General features: G+C 37.6%; 1 protein-coding gene across 4 annotated transcripts in view; it reads right to left on the reverse strand.

Annotated features, from left to right (window-relative positions):
* ABCB7 (ATP binding cassette subfamily B member 7) overlaps positions 1-24,452 on the reverse strand; it is a 103,367-nt gene that overhangs the window by 51,602 nt on the left and 27,313 nt on the right. For 3 of the 4 annotated variants that reach the window (XM_016943706.3, XM_016943708.3, XM_063804894.1), the window contains exons 2-3: positions 9,903-9,983; positions 8,039-8,125 (exon numbers count right to left, since the gene is read on the reverse strand). In XM_016943706.3, coding sequence (XP_016799195.1) covers positions 8,039-8,125; positions 9,903-9,983 — 168 coding nt within the window. The remainder of the gene's footprint in view (positions 1-8,038; positions 8,126-9,902; positions 9,984-24,452) is intronic. The other variant, XM_016943707.3, reaches the window with a different exon arrangement.

The following is a 24,452-nucleotide window of genomic DNA, read 5'->3' on the forward strand; positions in this document are numbered from 1 at the left end:
ACCATGATCAAGTGGGTTTTATTCCAGGGATGCAAGAATATATGCAAATCAATAAATGTGATTCACTACATAAACAGAATTAAAAACAAAAACCATATGATCATCTCAATAGATGCAGAAAAAGCATTCAATAAAATCCAGCATAAACCTTCAATAAACTAGACATAGAAAAAATACACCTCAAAATAATCAAAGCCACATATGGCAAACCCAGAGTCAACACCACACTGAATGGGGAAAACTTGAAAACACTCCTGAGAACGAGAATAGAACAAGGATGCCTGCTTTCAACCACTCCTATTCAACATCTTATTGGGAGTCCTAGCTACAGCAATCAGAGAAGAGAAATAAATAAAAAGCATCCAACCTGGAAAAGAGGAAGTCAAATTATCTCTTTTTGATCTTACACCTAGAAAACTCCTCCAAAATGGTCCTCCAAAAGGGTCCTAGATTTGATAAATAACTTCAGTAAAGTTCAGGATACAAAATCAATGTACAAAAATGAGCATTTCTATACATCAATAACAAGCAGAGAACCAATCAAGAGCTCAATCTCATTTACAATAACTACAAGAAAATAAAATATCTAGAAATACATTTAGCCCATGAGTTGAAAGATGTCTACAAGAAGAACTATAAAACACTGATGAAAGAAGTCATAGATGACACAAACAAATGGAAAAACAAACTCAAGGATTGAAAGAATCAATATGGTTAAAAAGACCATACTGTCCAAAGCAATTTACAGATTCAACACTATTCCTATCAAACTACTAATGTCGTTTTTCACAGAATTAGAAAAAACTGTTCTAAAATTCATATTGAACCAAAAAAGAGGCAGAATACCCAAAGCAATCCTAAGCAAAAAGAATAAAGCAAGAGGTACCACATTATCTGACTTCAAATTATACTACAAGGCTACAATAACCAAAACAGCCTGTACTGGTATAAAAATACACACATAAATCAATCAGAAAGCAAGCCACATATGTACAACTAACAGATCTTTGACAAAGTTGACAAAAGTATATACTGGGGAAAGGACAATCTATTCAATAAATACTGCTGGGAAAATCAGATAGTCACATACAGAATAATGACACTGGACCCATATCTCTCACTAAAAACAAAAATTAACTAAGATCTAACTATAAAAAGCCTAGAAGAAAACCTAGAAAAAACTTTTCTAGACATTGGCCTAGGTAAAGAATTTATGACTAAGACTGCAAAAGCACAGATAACAAAAGTAAAAACAGACAAATGGGACTCAAATGAAAAAGATTCTATACAGCAAAATAAATAATTAACAGATTAAATAGAAAACTTACAGAATGGGAGAAAATATCTGCAAACTATGCACCCAACAAAGAACTAATATCCAGGATCTAAAAGGAACTCAAAGAACTCAACAAGAAAAAAACAAGTAACTCCATCAAAAAGTGAGCTAAAGACATGAACAGATAGTTTTCAAAAGAAGACATATAAGCAGCCAACAAACATATGAAAAAATGTTCAACATCAATAATCATCAAAGAAATCCAAACTAAAACCACAATGAGATTCCATCTTACACCAGTCAGAATGGCTATTATTAAATAATTAAAAAACAACAGATGTTGGTGAGGATGTAGTAATTAAAAAACAACAGATGTTGGTGAGGAGGTAGAGAAAAGGGAATGCTTATACACTGTTGGTGGTAATGGAAATTAGTACAACCGCTATGGAAAACAGTATGGAGATTTCTCAAAGAGCTAAAAATAAAACTACCATTCAATCCAGTGATCCTATTCCTGGGTATCTTCCTAAAGGGAAACAAATCATATAAAAAAGACACCTGCACTCATATGTTTACCACAGCACAATTCATACTAGCAAAGTAATGGAATCAACCTAAATGTCCATCAACAGATGAGTGAATAAAGAATATGTGGTATAGAGTATCATCAAGGGATGCAGAGCACGATGGTGGACTATAAGGCTCCACCAATCATCCCCCTTCCCTTCAGGGACACCAATTTAACAACTATCTACACAGAAAAAACACCTTCATAAGAACCAAAAATCAGGTGAGCCCTCATAGTACCCGATTTTAATGCCGTATTGCTGAGTCACTGAAGAGATAGAAAAAACAGTCCTAAATTGCTGACACCACCCCTCCCCGACACCGCAGAAGCAGTGGTGTGGTGTGGAGAGCATCTCTGGGTGCTGGAAGCGGGAGAGCACCGCAACTGTGAGGTGCTGAACTCAGTGCTGTCCTGTTAGAGCAGAAAGGAACACCAGAAACAGGACGAAACTCAGCTGATGCCCGTCGGCAGAGGAAGCATTTAAACCAGCCCTAGCCAGAAGGGAGTAATCGATCCCATAAACCCTGCCCCTGCAGGCTAAAGTGCTTTGTGCTCTAAATAAGCTTGAAAGGCAGTCTAAGCCATAAAGACTGCAACTAACAGGTGAGCCCTAGTACTGAACTGGGCCCAGAGATGGTGGGCTGAGGGCGAGGGTCACACAACCTACTGAGACACCAGCTGGGGTGGCTAAGGGAGTGCTGGCATTGCTCTCCCCTCACCCCAGGTTGTACAGCCACTGCTCCCAAACAGATCCCTTCCTTCCACGTGAGGAGAGGGCAGAGTGGGGAGGACTTTGTCTTGCATCTTGGATATCAGCTAAGCAACAACAGGATAGGGCAACTGTCAGAGTCGTGAGGGCCCCATTCCAGGCCCTAGCTCCTGGACCCATTTCTAGACACGCCCTAGGCCACAAGGGAATCCACAGCTTTGAAGGGAAGGACCCAGTCCTACCAACACTCATCACCTGCTAACTGAAGAGCCCTTGGGCCCTGAATAACCAGAAGTGATACATAGTTACTACATCAAAGGTGAGCCTCTGAGAATTGCTGGCTTCAGGTGAGACTCGGTACATTGCCACCCGTGGTGGCTAGGTGCGAAGCTCCTTCTGCTTGAGAAAAGCAGGGGGGAAAGTGAAGGGAACTTTGCCTTGCACCTTAGGTACCAGCACAGCCACAGAGGGGTATAGCACCAAGCAGGCACTGGATGGTACCGGATTATAGGATTTGACTCTTGGACAGCATCTCTAGACCTGCCCTGGGCCAGAAGGGGGCCCACTGCCCTGAAGGGTGAGTCTCTGGCCAGGCAGCATTTACCACAAGCTGACTGAAGAGCCCTTGGGCCTTAAGGGGACATTGGGGGTAGTCTGGCAGTACTCCCCGTGACCTGTGGTGGCTGTGGCTACAGAGTGAGGCTCCTCTGACTTTGGCAAGGGGAGAGGAGTGGGAAGGACTGCATCCTGTGGTATGAATGCCGGCTCAGCCTCAGTATAACAGAACACCTGACAGACTTCTAAGGTTTTTGACCCTAGTTCCTGACTCACAGACAGCACCTCTGGACCCATGCAAGGCCTGGGGGAACTCACCGCCCAGAGAGGAGGAACGTGGGCCTGGCTGGCAAAGAATGTGGGCCTGGCTGGCTTTGCCACCTGCTGACTGCATAGTCCCAGGGACTTACCAAACATAGGCAGTAGCCAGGGAGTGGTTACAGCAGATCCTCGGTGAGAACCTGTTCCTCCTCTGCTATCAGAATATACATGCCTCAAATTTAAAGCCCCATTGCAATGTAAAACTAGTACTCTATAAGTATGAGGAATTAAAGTTTTTAGAAAATCTCAACTATATATTGGAATTAGATAGTCATAGTTAAAGGAAGCAATTAGATCCAGAAAAAAAAAAAAACCCACAATGGTAACAAAGAAATAAATTCAGATAGAGTCACTAAGATCTTGGAATAGTAACAAAATTTTATTTACTTTTTTTTCAGAAATGACTTTAGAAGAAAAAGTTCGGAAATGACAGAGGGCTGAGAGAAGCTGAAAGCAACTGAAAACGAGGTGGCCCAAGAGAAAAAAATCAGAAGAAAAAGAAACTTGACTGATATCAGAAATACTCACTAAATACTTATTCCATTAATTAATTAATGTATCTATTTTCAAACACATGATGGGAAATTCTTATTAATATCCTAGAGGCAATACCTAATAATTAATTAAATCACCACAACTTTTGACAGATTTTTAAATATTTACTTATTTGGTATTAACATACAGCTTCATAAGCTTCATGAGGCTGGACAGGTAAGAAATAATGAAAAGAACATCTATACAATGAAATAGCACAATCACAGTATGGTGGGTCAAAAACAAATACATAAATAAATAAGTACACAAATAAAACTGGAAGTACCAAACTCAGTAGGGTGTAACTGGAAAGCCACAAATTATACTTCTCATGAATTGACAGTGCTCAATTTGACAGTGTGATCTGAGGAAGAGAAGCACTGCCTCATGGCCAAATGTACTACAAGTGAACAGCTATACCTAATAACGATGTAGACAAGACCTGAGAATAAAAAACCAAAACAGCTGGAGCAGCTCATTTGGTAGAATTTTCAGATATTAAAGATAACTGTATATTAATAAATTGAATACACATTCTGTTTCTCAGGTAAGTAAGTTTCTATTTCTCGCCAGGAAAGGTCAAGCACTGAAGCAAGAGCCTATTTTTCTATCCGTTGCTCGTTCTTTTCAAGGGAGTGAAGCCCAGTGGCCCTTGATAAGAAAATGAAGAGTAAGAAAAAAAAATGATCTTTTGATAAAGGTAGAAGAATCACCTTTTCCTTAGCCGATGAGGAATTTCTCTAAGAATTCTGGTTTTACAGACATTCCTAAATTCTAAAAGCAAGAAATGTAATACCTCATAGAATCAAGGGACTGATTTTGAAAGAAACTACTTGGGGACAAAACTTGTAGTAAGGAACTAAAAAACATTAAAAAAAATGGAATGCTGTTTTGTAAAAATATGAGCTATAGGCTGAAGGTTTTCTCCCTAAAGAACCAATCTAGAAGAAAATTTGGAAGTGTCCATAATTTCAGGGATAAGCAAACTATCCAGAGAAAAGAACTGTCTCCTCAACCCAACAACTGCAATAAAAGGAAGAAACCACTTCAGTACTATTAAAGATAACAATGGATTTATAAAAAGAAGGTCAAAAACTAGCGAGTTCAGTCGATGTCTAAAAAATCCAGAGTGTAACTGGAAAATTTTTATTGTGTTGTTGGAGAGATACATATAGTGAATTTGGGATAAGAGAAGAAAATATGTATGAGTTGTCAGGAAAGGCTTTACAATTTTTGTTACATTATACTTCAGGGTTTGTTTTCCGAGCTTTGTTGGTCTGAAAGTTCAATGAAGAACTTATTCGGTGGTGATTAGACCCTTTCCTTAAATGGATTATGCTACACATAAGATGGATTTGTATTTTACAGTCCATTTAATAATTTACAATAAAAAGAACTACCCGCCAGACTGATATTCAAGTTGGCCAGCCAATGAATTTTCTATCCCAAAGGAAAGACAATTTTAGAAATCAAATGAAGATCATAAGGCTATTTGATTATGTATGAAATCAGAGCTGGAATACAGCCTCACCATGTCATCCAGGTATGCTTGCCCACTGGTCTAATGTGTCCACTCATTTTAACAAACCTCTTCCCAATCTTCCAATTTTTAATCCTCCAAGTTACTCCAAGTTTTAATACCAATTTTTAATATTCCAAGTTACTGTTTCACTTCTTCTGATTACATCAAGCTCTCCAATTGCTTAAGTAAGTGAAAATTTCTCTTTAAAAACTACTAGCTTCTGACTGTGTCCAATCAATAAGAATGTGTTTCTAACATAAAAAAGAGTATGTCAAGCAAAATCTCAGAAAGAATCCTTTCATTAGGGTCTTCATTATTTGTGTCCTTATTAAGATACATGGCTAACTAAATTTACTAGCAGATGCCTCTTCAAAGCAGCATATAAATAAAAATTTAAATGCAGGAATAAAGCTCCAAAATCCTTTAAAAATCTGGGGATTCTATTATAAAACAATTCCTTAATTCATCTACTTTAAAAACTGGAGTTTTCAAATACTGAAATTGCCACTCCTTTTTCACAAACCCTTTATGATCCCATGCTATATAAATGGATGATTTAAATAACTTCCAAACAGCATTATTAATACTGATTGTTAGCTGTTAAGAACACACACATGTAAATGAATAAAAAGGGAAGCAAAGCTGGGTTTGGTGGTGCACACTTGTAGTCCCAGCTACTCTGGGAGGCTAAGGTGGGAGGATCGCTTGGGCCCAGGAGTTCGAGAGCAGCTTGGGCAACACAGAGAGATCCCTTCTCTATAAACAAGCACACAAAAAGTAAAGCACTACAGATTTCAGTTGGTTATAAGGTAAAATCTATTATTTGTCACAGTGATAAAACTTCTACATGGCAGTTTACATATTCTGCCATGTTGTTAAGTTTCTAGACAGCAGAGATTTTGTCTTGTATATCTCCAGTACTTAACACAGAGTTTAGCACAAAGAAGGTATTCAATATATACTTTTTAAATAAATGGATTCTGGTAGAGGACAGGCCTTACAATCTCACATTATAACAACAGCAGCTAAAATTTATTGAGCACTTACTATGTGTCAAGCACTATTTAAGAGCTTTAACATGGTGTGAGGAGTTAACTCATTTAAATCCCCTTCAAAATTATCATCTCCATTTTACAGATGAAGAAACTGAAGCACACAGAGATTAAGTAACTAGCTCAAGGTCATTCTACTAGCAAGTGATGGAGCCACAATTCAAATCCAGGCAGTCTGGCTCCAGAGCTCAAGCTCTTAACTACAACTCCACACTATTTATTTTCTGACATGGTCTCCAATCTATATGATTCTATGATTCCAATTCAATAAAAAGGCTAAACTAATACAAAGATGGCAAGGGAAAACAAACAAAGGGCTACAGACTAACTATAAAGTATTACAATGAGTGTTGCTTTATTTTACTGGAGCAGAAAGAAACTGTCTTGAAGTTTATACTGCTTGAGCCTAAAAGAAGTAGCTGCTTCTCCTTTATTAAGTCAACATTTTTTGGTTGTGTTTAGATTATTAGCAACTATCCTTAAGAGGCCTTGGTGACAGATGATCCTGAAAACTGGCAAATATCATACCAAAGACTAATGCAAAGACAAACAAATCTCACTATTTGGGTTAATATTTTAAAATTTTATTTTATGATACTTTGCAGTTTTAAAAATCAGCTATGAAGGATAATGTACAAAAATGGGACAGAAACATGAATGTGAAGTGTTTTGAGTTCCTTGAAAGAACTGTACTAGGAATCAAAGAATGGAAAAAAGCACTGAAAATTGTTTCCTGCCAATCACTTTCTATGAATAAAATAATTAACATTTACTTCTCTCTTTGCAATTTAAAGAGTACTTTTACATAAAATTTGTTCACTTGACCACCAACCCTGAAAATATCATTTCTACTTAGAAATAACATGTATATACTGATTGGGTCAAGCCAGAGGAAGAAAATAAAGGCAAGCTCAGAGAAAAAGGGCCAGATGTAATACTGTATAACAGTATTCCAATGACATTTTTCACTTACTGAGAAAAAATATATAGTGCAAGTCTTTCTATTTCAACAGCCCTACTGCTTAGCATGTCTGTATAATGATAATAATAATGATAAAGAATATGGATAACTAGGTGGATCAGGTAGATAGAGGATTTACCATGAAGCTAGGGGATATTCTAGGATTTCTCTAAGTGTATAGAAGGGGAAACATTAACCTTGAAGCACACGCACACACACAAATTGTTTTTTAGGTGCTAAATCTAATTTGCTTACTTATTATAAGGCTAGATTACATAACAACCTCAAATGATGCTATTTTAAAGAACTAAAACATTTAGGTGGATAAATAACTTTTCTTTTTTAGTCAATCATAAATCTTTAAGTCCGAGAAAATATCATCTATAAACTATGGTCAATTAATATGTTTTTTTTTCATTAGAGAACATGCAGTTAGATGAGTCAATCAAAATATTCTAGGATATTATAATCTTAAATACATATATCTTCTGTGCAAGGACAATCATCAAGAATTTCCAGTTACTTGTTACTGGCTCTTACCCCTTCTTTTGGGTCTGTGTGGAGTCCTCCTCCTGCATGACCATGCCAACATGTCCTCTTTTCTATCAGTGGCCATACCTGGAGAGCCTAATTGAAGATGATACCAAGCAGTCCATTAGCTATTACAGAATTTCAGATGTTTCACAATTTGGCTTGAACAGTCTAATCTAATGAACGTTTCCAAAACAAATTCACAGGTATAGTATTTAGTCTGGCATAGTAAAGCAAAACACCTCCACAATTAACTTATAGCTAAATTTATGTTAAAAATATTAAGATACAACAAACTCATACTGAAGTCACTATCTCTAAATAGCTTTTGAAACTCACGTTTAAAGGATTTAACCTGTTTTACACCTCTACTTGACTTATACTGGCTTTCCCAGTGTCATTCACTACTATAGTGCCGATAATCTCTTATTCCATTATTGGCAAGCAAGTATAATATGCAGTTAATTTATATCTCACTTGCTTTCCTTGTGTATACATTTCTTTTTTATAGTTAACACAGTTAATTTTAAACAACTGATTCTTTTTCTTGTTGTACTTGCTCATATATACATTTAGAAACAAGGTATTTTTTAAAATCTCATAGTCTGTCTTATGCCTATATTGTAGTCATTTGCATACACTGTTTTGCCTTTCTTATTACACGATAAATTTCTGAAGATCAGAGACAGTGTCTTTTATCTTTGTATCTCCCATGGAACATACCACAGAATCTTACACACGGGCAAGGTAAGTTTCAATACTTGTTGGATTAGATGATTTTCCAGTAGCTATAATAATCAATAATTAATGAACAAGGGCACAGTTCTTTACAAACACAAATGTGTATCAATATCATACATAGCATAGCAATATCAGCTCTGGGCCAAGCTATGAAAATGGAGTTACAAAAAGCAAAAAGTGCCTTCTTGCTCTCACCAGTTGAGATAGAAAAAGTGATTGCCATAAACGGGATATTGATTTTTGGATCAATAATCTCAAAGCACTTTGTAAAAGGAAAACATCAAAAGGTAATTCCTGGTCTGACAATGTCTCTTTGTGCCATTTTTTCCTCTAAAAGATTGAGCAACAAGTTTTATCAAGGGGTCTGGTGAATACCACACAAGAGAGTGAGGTCTTCAACAAAACAAAAGACTAAAATAGAAATAAACTTAGTGGTGTCATAGACAATAAGAAAACTATGCACATTTTCCCCTTAACACTTTAATAATGGAAAATATAATTCATTTCTACAGCCTCTGCATAAATTAGAACAATGCTTTGTATCTTAATGGCAAATAATTATTAATAAGAAAGAAAAAATAAAATACCCAAAATTTAGACTGTCTTCTAATTTTCTAGTCTTTTCTATCACCGAGATTTATGGGTCTCATTTTAAAGCACTGAGAATTTTTAAAGATGTCTTTCACTTATATTAGCAATGAAAAATAACCTCATCAACATGTAAACTCAGCACTACCTACCTCATGGGCTCTAATAAGCTTAGAATCCCTTGGTATTTCTACTATCTGAACATTGGTAACATTAAAAAACATAAAGCATTTCACATATCAGATATAAATTAACAGGATAAATTTAAGTGTCAACAAGTTGCTATTACATTTATAAAAGCTTTCTGAAAATATTACTTTAGTTGACACTGATTCAAGAGATTCAGATAGACTTTTCCAGGGGTAGAAAACATCAAGACTTCTCTCTGCATTTCCAGAAGCAGAAACATACCTTCTTATTCATCTTGTCAGCATTTAGAAAAACACAAAAAGGGAGACGTAAAATATGTAGTATAAATTGGGAAATACTCCAAGGGTTTACAGGTTTTTCCTAGCTATATGTAGACATGTTTGCTCAATCTTACCTTTGCAGCATCTAAGAACTGTCCTGAATTGCCTTTTCCCAATCTCTGCCATGTGATACTTTTTAATGACTCTGGAATCTGCTGACAAGGAAAAAAAGTAGGGGGAAGTTTCAGAGTGGACACTTAATATTCAAAGATTATTTCCTTTGTTCATAAACATACAGAAAATTAAAACCATAGCCATATTGGAGAGATGATTATGCTTTTAACGTATGCCTAAAAAGACAAAAAATAGGCCGGGCCTAGTGGCTCACGCCTATAATCCTGGCACTTTGGGAGGCCAAGGCGGGCGGATCACGAGGTCTGGAGATCGAGACCATCCTGGCCAACATGGTGAAACCCCGTCTCTACCAAAAATATAAAAATTAGCTGGGCGTGGTGGCGTGCGCCTGTAGTCCCAGCTACTCAGGAGGTTGAAGCAGGAGAATCGCTTCAACCCAGGAGGTGGAGGTTGCAGTGAGCCGAGATCACGCCACTGCACTCCAGCCTGGCAACAGAGCGAGACTCTGTCTCAAAAAAAAAAAAAAAAAAAAAAACGACAAAAATAAAATTTGTGGTCCGGGTATGAAGTAAATTGTATTACCCATTATAAATGTCAAATTGTAGTTTGTTTTCATCCCCTTTCTTTCTGGTTTCTGTCTCTTTTTTTTTTTTTTTTTGGTCTTAATCCCCTAAAGTCTTCAACCCAATTTCTTTCTTAAATGGCTTTTATGCTCTTTTCAAATACTCCTCTTTTGTTCTCTCTTTACTGTATTTTATTATGCTCCACATCTTGTTTCTGTGCCTTCTTTCATCTTAATCGGAATGCTAAATTTATATACTGGTCACAAGATCAGTTTTGACAAACGATTCTATGTAACCAGATGATGGACTCTGTAAGCCAAAAGTAAAATGCTACTAAGTCCCCCAACCAACTGAATGGCCCCCCTCCTGGCCAAGGGGACCCCAAAGAAACCTGGAAGTCTAGTTCAGGCCATGATGCTGGTTGTGTGTGTGGGGGGGTGGCGCGGGGCAGAATTAGACATGCCTCAATATACCCTCTTCCCTTTGGAGTTCAGAAACAACTGACCAGCATTAACATTAAAACAGCGATCTTAAGAGTGACAAAGCAGAATTTGTGGCAATGACATGCCAAATTCCAACCTGACTGCTATAGTATCATATGACAGATTAACAGGCCCTGAAGGAAATCAAAATATTTTATCCCAAAATATATTTCTTTGACATATTCTGAAATGGCCCTACAAATCTGTCTCTTGTGGGGGAAATTTGCATTCTGTAGAGAATCTCCTTCCCTTATTAAGTCTTTTCTGGAAAGCCTGACACCTTTTAAGGTCTGATAAGAGACATTCACCATCTTTATCTCTGAAGCTTGCGACCTGAAAGCTTCATTTACATGAGAAGAACCTTGGATTCCACAAGCCCCTGTTCAAACTCAAGCATTTCTTTAAGCTGAATTCAACTCTTCAGGCAGGGCTTAACTCTTTCAACCTATGACCTGGAAGTCGCACCACCCCAAGCCCCCCGCCCCCATTGTATAAACACACGCTATAACCAAACCAACTTGGACACATGTTCTCAGGACCTCCTGAGGTTGTGTCATGTGCCATGGTCCTTAACCTTAGCAAAATAAACCTGTAAATTGAGACCTGTCTCAGATACTCTTTAGTTTGCAACTCCAATCAAAGTTTCCTTGAGGCCACTTTACCCTTGGTAACGTTTCAAAAGTGGAGCTGAAAGAAGGCAGAATAAAGACTCTCTCCATGTGAAATACCACACAGACATCTGCAAAATGGACACACACCTTTTCGAAATCTACCAACAATTTAGTGAGGAAAAAATTTGCTTCTCGGGTCAAGTGTCTCCCAAAGTATCAGAGGCATTTGAACCAGAGCAACTCCATCTTGAGTAGGGGCTTAGTAAAATAAGGCTGAGACGTGCTGGGCTACATTTCCAGGTGGTTAAGGCATTCTAAGTCACAGGATGAGCTACGAGGTCGGCACAAAATACAGGTCATAAAGACCTGGCTGGTAAAACAGGTAGTGTAGTAAAGAAGCTGGCTAAAACCCACCAAAAACCAAGATAGCGACAAGAGTAATCTTGGGTCATCCTCACTAGTACACTCCCACCAGCACCATGACAGTTTACAAATACCATGGCGACATCAGGAAGTTACCCTATATGGTCTAAAAAGGGGAGGCAAGAATAATCCACCTTGATTATGTGCTTGCTTAGCACATAATCAAGAAATAACCATAAAAATCTGCTCTGCCTACAGAATAGCCATTCTTTTATTCCTTTACTTTCTTAATAAACTTGCTTTCCCTTTTCTCTAAGGACTTGCCCTGAATTCTTTCTTGCATGAGATCCAAGAACCCTCTCTTGGGGTCTGGATCAGGACCCCTTTCCAGTAACATCTTTCTGGCAACCACATAAGAGACAATACTGAGGAAACCCTCGACCTAAAGGCTAACTTTGGGTAAGTGGTGAGGTCCAGTAGTATCTTTCTGGAGACTACCGAAGGGACTATACTAAAGAAACCCCTGACCCAAAGGAAAATCACCTGCGCACACCAATTGACTGATTTTGGGTAGGTCGGGTGCATATACGCAGGTAAAGAATGGGATTGGTTAGAGGCCCAACTTAGGAGTGTTAGAGTTTCTCCTAAGACAGGGTTAAAGGCTCCTCTCAATAAAAAGCAAGGACACTTGAATGACCTTGGGTTCGAGGCCCAACTTAGGAAGGTTAGGGTCCTTCCTAAGATTTAGGGGGTTAGAGGCCCCTTTCAGTAAAGTCCCTCTCAGCTGAGAACAGGTTTGGCACTATGGGATGTTAACTGCTACTCTATTTGGATTAATCTGTCTTGCACTTTTTGCTGATGGCTATGGATGACAGGATTAGGCATGTACAGGACCATGGGATATGGGGACTTTTTTCCTCCCCAAAAGGGGAAACTTGAGAGCTGATGGGACTGCTGGAAAAAATCCCTTTGCTACTGGCAAGTGGCCACCTGAACTCTTCAGTGTCGCTGCAATGGGTGGGTCTTTCTCTGGCCTCCCTGAGCTCTTTGCCTTCCCCTCCCAATGGAGGCAATACTTTTCTCCCTTTCCTTTCCTTTCTCTCTCTGTGTGAACTGGTTGAATGAATGGTAAAAATCACTGTTTAGCTCCTCTGTAAAATTCTGATTAATTGGAAAAAGGATTTGTGAAGCTAGTCTTAAGCTGTAGTGAATCTGTTATACTTTGTGCTATGAATTTGTCTTTCTGTATCATTCTATCCTAAAGAGGAGTACCTTAAGATAGAACATGGGCTTAGGATCCCATAAGCCTACTGTTCAAGACAGCCCAGCAAACTGGTCAGTCACGTCCTTGAGAGCTTGACCTTGTAACCACGTGGCAGTGCTTTCTTTTGGTCTCCGCCATCACAATGGCAGCCTGGGTGCAGGACTCAATTCCTGGCTTAGGGAATGACCACTTTCTGGTTTGTTAACTGTGTGCCTTTCTTGAATTTTTCCTTTCTCTGAGCACCTGTGAAGTTACTTTTGGTAAAGTTTAAAAGCCAGAAATATCAGCCGGCTAAAGTCTGATAATAAGAAATTTAAAAGGCCTTTTTTTTTTTTTTAAAGAGCACTGTGGTTAAAAGTCAGCTTAATTAAAAGCAGATATTCCAGTTCTAACAGCCTGGGACTCCTTAGGAAAAAAGAAGAAGTGCCACAGATCCCGTTTTGGAATAAACCTCTGTTGTACTCATGAAACTTCAGGACTAAAAAGTAGATAAGATTCCTCTCAAAATCTAAGGCTCTGTTCCATTTTGCATTCCATTATCTGATATTTTTTACTTTTGGGGGGGGTGACAGAAATTAATTTGCATTATGAGAGAACTTTGGTGTGTAATAACTATATAGGAAATATACTTTTGAGGACAGCTAATGGCAGTTATGGGGAAATACTCAGCTCTGCTCTGCAGGTTTGGATCAGAGAAGGATGCTCTTAGCCACCTAGGAAGTATGGAGATGTCCCCATCCCCCACTGAGAGATAACACTCCCATGGGGATGAGCTGATTCCCTCTTTTTGGGATCCAGGATCTGGTATAAAATGGGACCCTTAATTTCTGGAGATCTGTTTTGCCTTCCAGCTGTGCCTGCTTATTATGCCCTAGAAACTTTAGGCTTTAAAGAGAAACTTAAAAACTGGCGAATGAAGAACCTTACAGCTACAGGATCTTCTGTCTGCGTATTTATATTTGTTGTGTGTATGATGCTTATATCTAAAAGAGCTTTGATTAATTGGTTTAATAATAACAAAAGTTTAGATCAAACATTTTGTCAGAAAAGTAAAAAGTGTAATGACTTAGTTCACATGACTTAAGTAATCTTTGGGAAATAGAAACAGTTTTACATGCAAGGTGTGCAAAGAAAGTGAAATGAGTTTTTGGTAAAAGATTACAAGAAGGCATGGAAATAAGGATTTTTCTGCCTAGATTAAAGGGTTAAAGGATTGTTTTAAGTTAGGATAAAGCTGAAAGTCTGAGCAAGTTGTGGAAGGTTTGTGAAAAATTAATCCTGTAAAAAAAATTATGTGTGTGACATACTGGCTAAAGTTAAAGGGGGTATTATTCGGTTTTTCCGTAAGTTGAACACTGGAATAAAAGTACAACAGGTTTTTCTTAGAGCACTTATCTACTGTTTAACAAAAATTTTTGTAAAGGGTTATAAAAGGTTTATGAGAATCTTACCTTATGGTCAAACATTAAAATTGGGTAGATTCGTCTATAAGGTTTTGTTAGGAATTGGGTTTGACATCAATAATGCACAAATGCAATGGTGAAATTTGGCTCATTTAGTATAAAAATCATACAGGAAGCACTGTCAAATATGAAATGGTATTTGGCTTTCTTTGGGCTGTATTTATATAAATATGTTACTGATCTCTGTTCCAAAATTATGTAAAACTCCTATAATCCTGCTATAACTTCGTGTATGTTATTAATAGTTACAATTATTATGTACAATTGTATGCCACAGAAGTAACCAAAATTTCCTTGAATAGTGGCTGTCCTAAGACTTTTTAATATCCACAGACAATTGTTGTCTTGTTCTGATCCTCTTCAAAAGGTGGTTTATAGTCAGCTATATGACTTTGACAGGTGTTCTTAAATGCAGGTGTCTGATAACTTTGCAGATTTATGAAATTAGAATAGAGAAAAAAACTTTTAGGACTCTCATGGAAAGCTGAAATGTTTATGAATATCAAACAGAATAGGAGTGAACTGAATGTACTGAACTAATACAAAACTGAAGTAATCTTTTTTACTTTGCCTAAAATGCTGCTGATCCTTTGTTTTATTTTTCAGAGTCCAGAAAACTTTTAAGCTATTTACAGCTTGTAGCAATTGAGCAAAATATACTCCTGTAAACAAAATTTGGAGCATATGTTTCTCTCTACCTGATTTTTCCAAAATTTGGAAACTACTTGTGAGTATTCTTAATTTATGGAAATATAGTAATTTGCATAAGTGCAATAAGAAACTGTTTTCTTGGCTGGGCATGGTGGCTCACGCCTGTAATCCCAGCACTTTGGGGGGTCAAGGTGGGTGGATCACTTGAGGTCAGGAGTTTGAGACCAGCCTGGCTAATGGTGAAACCCTGTCTCTACTAAAAATACAATAATTAGCCGGGTGTGGTGGTGGGTGCCTGTAATCCGAGCTACTTGGGAGGCTGAGGCAGGAGAATCACTTGAACCTGGGAGGTGGAGGTTGCCAAGATCATGCCACTGCACTCCAGCCTGGGCAACAGAGTGAGACTTCATCTCAAAAATAAATAAATAAATAAATGAAAATAAACTGTTTTATTTTGCAACAGGACACAATTGGAGAAACTGGTTATTTTACCAAGGCTTTGACTGGAATGGCATGCTTTCCTTTAAGGAATGTAACTTGACTTACAGAGTCAATAAAAGCCCCCTGGGAAAACTGGCCTCATACCTTGTCTACACAGTTCCTGTGCGGGGTTCCTAACCTATGGTAAGTAAAGAATGTCGCTTTCTGACAGGCCCAGGAGCCCCAGATTATCCTGGGACCTCAAGAGGAAAGGAATTTAAACAACTAATAGGTATTTGAGGGTACAAACCCATGACTGGGTTTGGCTTTAAAAAAGTCTTCTCTAAGATTCCTTATGAAGCAGAGTTCCATCAAAGCCAATTTAAAAAGCCTGTGTAGGCTGGGCATGGTGGCTCACACCTGTAATCCCAGCACTTTGGGAGGCTGAGGCGGGCGGATCACTTGAGGTCAGGAGTTTGAGACCAGCCTGGCCAACATGACGAAACCCCGTCTCTAATAAAAATACAAAAATTAGCCAGGTATGGTGGCATGTGCCTGTAATCCCAGCTACTCTGGTGGCTGAGGCAGGAGAATCACTTTAACCCAGGAGGTGGAGGTTGCAATGAGCCAAGATCGTGCCACTGCACTGCAGCCTAGGTGACAGAGCAAGACTCTGCCTCAAAAAAAAAAAAAAAAAAGTCTATGTAAAAAAAATAATTATTCTTGTTGGACATTATACAAATATTCAGGCCAAGCATAATAAAGCAAATCAGTCTTACCATGATTTATCTTTAGTAAAAATCGGAGACTGGAGAGAAAAAAAATTATGTTTCAAGAACTATGGTATACTTGTTGTTATATTCTAGTCTCAACAGTTGTTTTAGAGTGTTTTCTGCAATTTAGACTGACTGCTTGTTCCTGTGAGCCTGCTTGTTCCTGTGATCTCTGGCTGCTGCTCAGAAGAAACAAGAGGGATGGGTAATACAAAAATCAAGATCAGTATTCTATTCTGGACACACTGGAATCAGCTAGCAACCCCACATCAACTTGGTTCCAAGAGTTGCACAGTTCATTGAAAGCCTTCTAATTTAGTTTACTTGGGATAATTTTGCTTATTTTGCTTTACTGTTGTGCAATATATTGTTGTACTCTTTGTGCAGGAATGCAGAATAAGTTTACTCAATCTTAAATTAAACACTTATTAACCTTCCAGATATCGCCTTTTGTCAAAACTCAAGAGTTATGAATGGCCCTCAACATATTGATGCTTTCTGACTGAGCTCCTCTCTACCCTGAATACAAGAGACCCTCACAGTTAGGCAGGAAGATCATCATCCCTATTCAGCCTGAAGAAATTGCATCAGATGGATCTTCATCCTTCTGCAACCCTTAGGATTAAGGGTTCTCTTATAAAAGGGAGGGGTGAAATGTCGGAGGCATTTGAACCAGAGCAACTCCATCTTGAGCAGGGGCTTGGTAAAATAAGGCAGAGACCTGCTGGGCTAAATTCCCAGACAGTTAAGGTATTCTAAGTCACAGGATAAGATAAGAGGTCAGCACAAGATATAGGTCATAAAGACATAGATGATAAAACAGGTTGCAGTAAAGAAGCCAGCTAAAATCCACCAAAACCAATATGGCGACAAGAGTAACCTCTGGTCACCCTCACTGCTACACACCCACCAGCGCCATGACAGTTTACAAATGCTATGGCAACATCAGGAAGTTACCCTATATGGTCTAAAAAGGGGAGGTGTGAATAATCCATCTCTTGTTTAGCATATAATCAAGAAATAACCATAAAAATGGGCGAGCAGCAGCTCATGCTGCTGCCCCGCCTATGGAATAGCCATTCTGCAATGCTGCAATGAACATGGGCATGCAGACATCTCTTTGATATGCTGATTTCATTTCCCTTGTGCCTATAAATAGAAGAGGAATTTCTGGATCATGTAATATTTCTATTTTTAATATTTTGAAGAATCTCTACACTTTTCCAAAATGGTTTTCTCAATGTAGAGTCCCACCAACAGTGTACAAGGGTTTCCTTTTCACCACATCCTCACCAACACTTGTTATCTCTTATCTTTTTGGCAATAGCTATCCTAACAGATATGAAGTGATATTTCATTGTGATTTTGATTTGCATTTCCCTGGTCATTAGTGATGTTGACCACCTTTTCATACCTATTGACAATTTGTATGTCTTCTTTGAAAAGTGTCTATTCAAGTCCTTTGCCCATTTTAAAATTGGGGTGTGTGTGTGTGTGTGTGTGTGTGTGTGTAAGTTGTGTGAGTTCCTTCTGTATTTTGGATATTAACCCCTTATCAGATATGTGATTTGCAAATATTTTCTCCCATTCCATGGGTTGCTTTATAGTTTTGATGACTGTTTCCTTTGCTGTACAAAAGCTTTTCAGTTTGATTTAGACCTACTTGTTTATTTTTGCTTCCACTGACTTGAGCTTTTGGTGTCATATCCAAAACATCATTGCCAAGGGTAATGTCAAGGAGCCTTTCCTTATGTTTTCTTCTAGGAGTTTTGAGGGTTTAAGGCTTATGTGTAAGCCTCTTATCCATTTTGAGGGGTTTTTTTGTATGAATAAGATAATGGTCCAATTTCATTCTTTTGCATGTGGATATCCTGTTTTCCCAACATGATTTATTGAAAAGACTATCTTTTCCACATTTTGTACTTTTGGCACCCTTGTAGAAGATTAGTTGAATGTATATGCATGGGTTTATTTCTGGGCTCTATATTCTGTTCCATTGGTCTATGTGTCTGTTTTTATGCCAGTACCATACTGTTTTGATTAATACAGCTTTGTAATTTGAAATTAGGAACTGTGATGCCTCCAACTTTGTTCCTCTCTCTCAAGATTGCTTTGGCTATTTGGGGTCGATTGTTCCATGTTAATGTTATGACTTTTTTCTATTGCTGTGAAAAATGCTGTTGAAATTTTTATAGGGATTGTGTTGGGTAGTGTGGAAATTTTTATAGTATTAAAATATCTTTCCATAAATCCAAAGATATTAAAATCTTTCCATTTATTTGTGTCCTCTTCAATTTTTTTCATCAGTGCTTCATAGTTTTGAGTATATAGATCTTTCACCTCCTTGGTTAAATTTATTCCTAAGTATTTTATTCTTTTTGATGCTATGGTAAATGAGATTGTTTTCTTGAGTTCGCTTTTCCAGACAGTAAATATTTTAGGGTTTACAGGCATATCGTTTCTGTCACAACAATTCAACTCTGTCATTGTAGCATGAAAGCAACCATACATGATAAGCAAGTGAACAAGTGTGGCTGTGCTCCAATAAAACTTTATGTATGAACAATGAAATCTGAATTTCATGTAATTGTCATCTATCACAAAATATTCTTCTTGATTGTTTTTCCAACCATTAAAAAATGTTTTCAAGTATTCTTAGCACAGGAGCCTTGCAAAAATAGGTGGCATGCTGGATTTGGCCCAAGAGCCATTGATTGCTGACCCCTGCTCTAAATAATTTCTAACACCCCTCAACCTCCAAGGATTTTGAGAATGACAGAGTAAAACAAAAGAAAGTACAATGACCAAAAAATCTCCACCAGCACCACCACAAAAAAGCAACACACAAACAAAAAATATGTATGGGATTCCCCTCTACCTCTAACAGTTTTTCCTTTATCTACCAAATGTTCACATCTCTGGGTACGTAACACCAACAGCAAGGCCTATTTAAAAGACAGAAGAAAAGGTCCTGACAAAAGTTTTTTTATGTTTGTTTAAGCAACTTCTATGAAGTTTCATTGTTCCCAAATAGGTTCATTTATCATAACATTTTTGTCATCAAGAAACTTGCACACTGCTTCATAAGTTTTAGCTAAGTGATGTGAGATTCCAAGCTGCTTGCTACTAAGAGTAACAAAGAATTGCAAAGCATTTGCCAAAATCAGGGCAATTAAAACCAATGGCTGAATATTAAAAGTTAAGAAAAAACTCCAGAACCAACTCCTTTTAAATCATGAAATTTGGGGACGAATGTACAAAGAGAAATTTCTTTATCATATTAAGAGTGAATATACCAAGGACACATTTTAGACACAATAATTTCATTGAGCTGGCTTATTAGAACCCAAGATCTTTAGAAAATTGGTACGAATCTCTGAGTACTTCTAATATTCCTAACCCTATTGTGTTTGTGGACAGAATGGAGAAATTATCACACATTCCACACAACAGCTGGAATGATGAGATAATGTAATAAAAGAAGTTGAGAAAGTAGAATTGGAATATTTTCTGCTTCTTTACAGTTTCAACTTTCAGTAATTTAATACCGAAATTGCTTGCTCTTATATTTACTAATGGGGACTTGGAAGAGAACCCTCAAGCACATTTCTTAACTTTCGATTCCATAGCTGGACAATTTCATTATGTTTTTCTATAATGCTCCTTTACGTTTGTTACTTTTTATGCATGTGTCAGATTGCCACTGGTGATTAAATTACCTCGAAAATTATTCGAAACTCATATAAGATAGCATTTTCATTTACTTGGACCATTCTGTATGGCTCAATATGCAGGTCATATCCCAAACCCCCTGGTTTTCTTTATAAGCATTCCAGCAAAGTCTGATACAGGCCGTCCATAAATAGGATATATCAGACATAATCTGCTTATAACAGAAAGTGTAGGCTAAGAGAACATTGATATAACACAAACCCAACTCTAGGGCTGACAAATGATATCTAATGAATTCCTGCTTAACAAACTAGATAGAAAAGGTACTTTGAAAAAGGTATTTGGCTTTGTAAATTTTAAATTCCTTTTGGCCTATCTGTATCTAGTCTCTAGCATGCTAAAAGCTAATTTCTACTTCAGAGGTAGGGAAACACAGTTATTTGGGACAATTTCTGATAGCAATCTACTGCTCCCCTCAGCATGGATGTCTTCTCTTTATCTCCTTGCTACTCCATTTTTGTGTCTCCCTTTTCAGGTGTTCACTGATTTCTTTTTGTTCTGCCTGTTTTTAAATTCTTAGTTTAATACTGCTATGGGCACTCAAGCCTGAGGTTTCTAATTCCTATTCCATTATCTCCCCGTGGTCTTACTAAACAGAGGCATGATACAGAATCCAACTGTGTATTTCTGATAATGCTGCTTTTGCCCAAACCAATTGAATTAGCTCCTCAAATGAAAAAAAGGGACTTTTTCAAAAAATATGGTAAAGCCACTCTACCCAATCCCCCCCCAAAAAGATACACACACAAAAAATGCCTTAATTTTGCTCCCTCTCATTTTTCTTCAGGTCTACACGAGCCCTGAAAACCTGTCAGTTTTTTTTCTAAAAGTACCCACTTTTCTTTTCAACTACACTTAAAAAATTCCATGAGGTGACTAAAATTCATACAATAGCTAGAATACTTGTTTTCACAAAATGCCAGAAAGAAAACTGACAGCTCTGCTAGAAGCATTTTAAGAGCTAACTTTTTTTTAAAGCTGGCTGGCTTGAAAAGAAGCACCTAGATCCTTCAAGTCAGTCTAGAACATTTCAAGAGTAAATAAACTTTAAATTATCCCACCAAACTTTTCAAAATGCACTCACTTCTGCCATACAAAAAGGATTGTATCTTCCACGTTGTACACAACGAAATTTTAAATACAAGATCCTTATGCTGTAGTTTACACTCTAAAACTGACAGATGCAGGCATAAGTTTTGGCTGCTTGAAATAAGTAAGTTCTTTGAAACAAATGAGAACAATGACACAACGTACCAGAATTGCTGGGACACAGCTAAAGCAGTGTTTAGAGTGAAATTTATAGCACTAAATGCCCACATGAGAAAGCGGGAAAGATCTAAAATCAACACCCTAACATGACAATTAAAAGAACTAAAGAAGCAAGAGCAAACAAATTCAAAAGCTAGCAGAAGACAAGAAATAATTAAGATCAGAGCAGAACTGAAGGAGATAGAGACAGGAAAAATGCTTCAAAAAAAAAATCAATGAATCCAGGAGCTGGATTTTTAAAAGATTAACAATATAGATAGATGACTAGCCACACTAATAAAGAAGAAAAGAGAGAAGAATTAAATAGACACAATAAAAAATGATAAAGGGGATATCACCACTGATTCCACAGAAATACAAACTACCATCAGAGAATACTATAAACAACTCTATGCAAATAAACTAGAAAATCTAGAACAAATGGATAAAATCCTGGACACATGCACCCTCCCAAGACTAAACGAGGAAGAAGTTGAATCCCTGAATAGACCAATAACAAGTTCTGAAATTGAGGCAGGAATTAATAGCCTACCAACCAGAAAAAGTCCAGGACCAGACAGATTCACAGCTGAATTCTACCCGAGGTACAAAGAGGAACTGGTACCACTGCTTCTAAAACTATTCCAAACAATGGAAAAAAAGGGACTCCTCTCTAACTCATCTTATGTGGTTGGCAATATCCTGATAACAAAACCTGGCAGAGACACAACAAAAAAAGAAAATTTCAGGCCAATATCCCTGATGAACAAGGATGCGAAAATCCTCCATAAAATACTGGCAAACTGAATCCAGCAGCACATTAAAAAACTTATCCACCACAATCAAGTTGGCTTCACCCCTGGGATGCAAGGCTGGTTCAATATACGCAAATCAGTAAATGTAATCCATCACACAAACAGAACCAATGAAAAAAACCACATGATTATCTCAATAGATGCAGAAAACACCTTCGATAAAATTCAACACCCCTTCATGCCAAAAGCTCTCAATAAACTAGGTATTGATGGAACGCATCTCAAAATAATAAGAGCTATTTATGACAAACCCACAGCCAATATCATACTAAATGGGCAAAAACTGGAAGCATTCCCTTTGAAAACTGGCACAAGACACGGATGCCCTCTTTCACCACTCCTATTCAACATAGTATTGCAAGTTCTGGCCAGGGCAATCAGGCAAGAGAAAGAAACAAAGGGTATTCAAATAGGAAGAGAGGTAGTCAAATTGTCTCTGTTTGCAAATGACATGACTGTATCTTTAGAAAACCCCATGGTCTCAGCCCAAAAACTCCTTAAGCTGATAAGCAACTTCAGCAAAGTCACAGGATACAAAATGGAAGTGCAAAAATCACAACCATTCCTGTGCAATCATTCAATGTGCAAAAATCACAAGCATTCTTATACACCAATAACAGACAAACAGAGAGCCAAATCATGAGTGAACTCCCATTCACAATTGCTACAAAGGGAATAAAATACCTAGGAATACAACTTACAAGGGATGTGAAGGACCTCTTCAAGAAGAACTACAAACCACTGCTCAAGGAAATAAGAGAGGACACAAACAAATGGAGAAATATTCCATGCTCATGGATAGGAAGAATCAATATCGTGAAAATGGCTATACTGCCCAAAGTAATTGATAGATTCAATGCTATTCCCATCAAGTTACTACTGACTTTCTTCACAGAATTCAAAAGAACTACTTTAAATTTCATATGGAACCAAAAAAGAGCCCATATAGCCAAGAGAATCCTAAAGAAAAAGAACAAAGCTGGAGGCATCACACCACCTCACTTCAAACTATACTACAAGGCTATGGTAACCAAAACAGCATGGTACTGGTACCAAAACAGATATATAGACCAATGGAACAGAACAGGGGCCTCAGAAGTAACACCACACATCTACAACCATCTGATCTTTGACAAACCTGACAAAAACAAGCAATAGGGAAAGGATTCCCTATTTAATAAATGGTGTTGGGAAAACTGGCTAGCCATAAGCAGAAAACTGAAACTGGACCACCTCCTTACACCTTATACAAAAATTAACTCAAGATGGATTAAAGACTTAAACATAAGACCTAAAACCATGAAATCCCTACAAGAAAACCTAGGCAATACCATTCAGGACATAGGCATGGGCAAAGACTTCATGACTAAAACACCAAAAGCAAAGGCAACAAAAGCCAAAATTGACAAATGGGATCTAATTAAACTAAAGAGCTTCTACACTGCAAAATAAACTATCAGTGAACAGGCAACCTAAAGAACAGAAGAAAATTTTTGCAATCTATCCATCTGACAAAGGGCTAATATCCAGAATCTACAAGGAACTTAATCAAATTTACAAGAAAAAAACCAAACAACCCCATCAAAAAGTGAGCGAAGGATATGAAAAGACACTTTTCAAACGAAGACATTTATGCAGCCAATAAACATCTGAAAAAAAGCTCATCATCACTGCTCATTAGAGAAATGCAAATCAAAACCACAATGAGATACCATCCCATGCCAGTTAGAATGGCGATCATTAAAAAGTCAGGAAAGAACAGATGCTGGAGAGGATGTAGAGAAACCGGAATGCTTTTACACTGTTGGTGGGAGTGTAAATTAGTTCAACCATTGTGGAAGATAGTGTGGCAATTCCTCAAGGATCTATAACTAGAAATACCATTTAACCCAGCAATCCCATTACTGAGTATATACCCAAAGGATTATAAATCATGCTACTATAAAGACACATGCACACGTATGTTTATTGCAGCACTATTCACAATAGCAAAGACTTGGAACCAACCCAACTGCCCACCAATGATACACTGGATAAACAAAATGTAGCACATACACACCATGGAATACTATGCAGCCACAAAAAAGGATGAGTTAATGTCCTTTGCAGGGACATGGATGAAGCTGGAAACCATCATTCTCAGCAAACTAACACAGGAACAGAA

Source organism: Pan troglodytes, chromosome X, assembly GCF_028858775.2.
Source record: "Pan troglodytes isolate AG18354 chromosome X, NHGRI_mPanTro3-v2.0_pri, whole genome shotgun sequence".
In the NCBI taxonomy this organism is placed as follows: Eukaryota; Metazoa; Chordata; class Mammalia; order Primates; family Hominidae; genus Pan; species Pan troglodytes.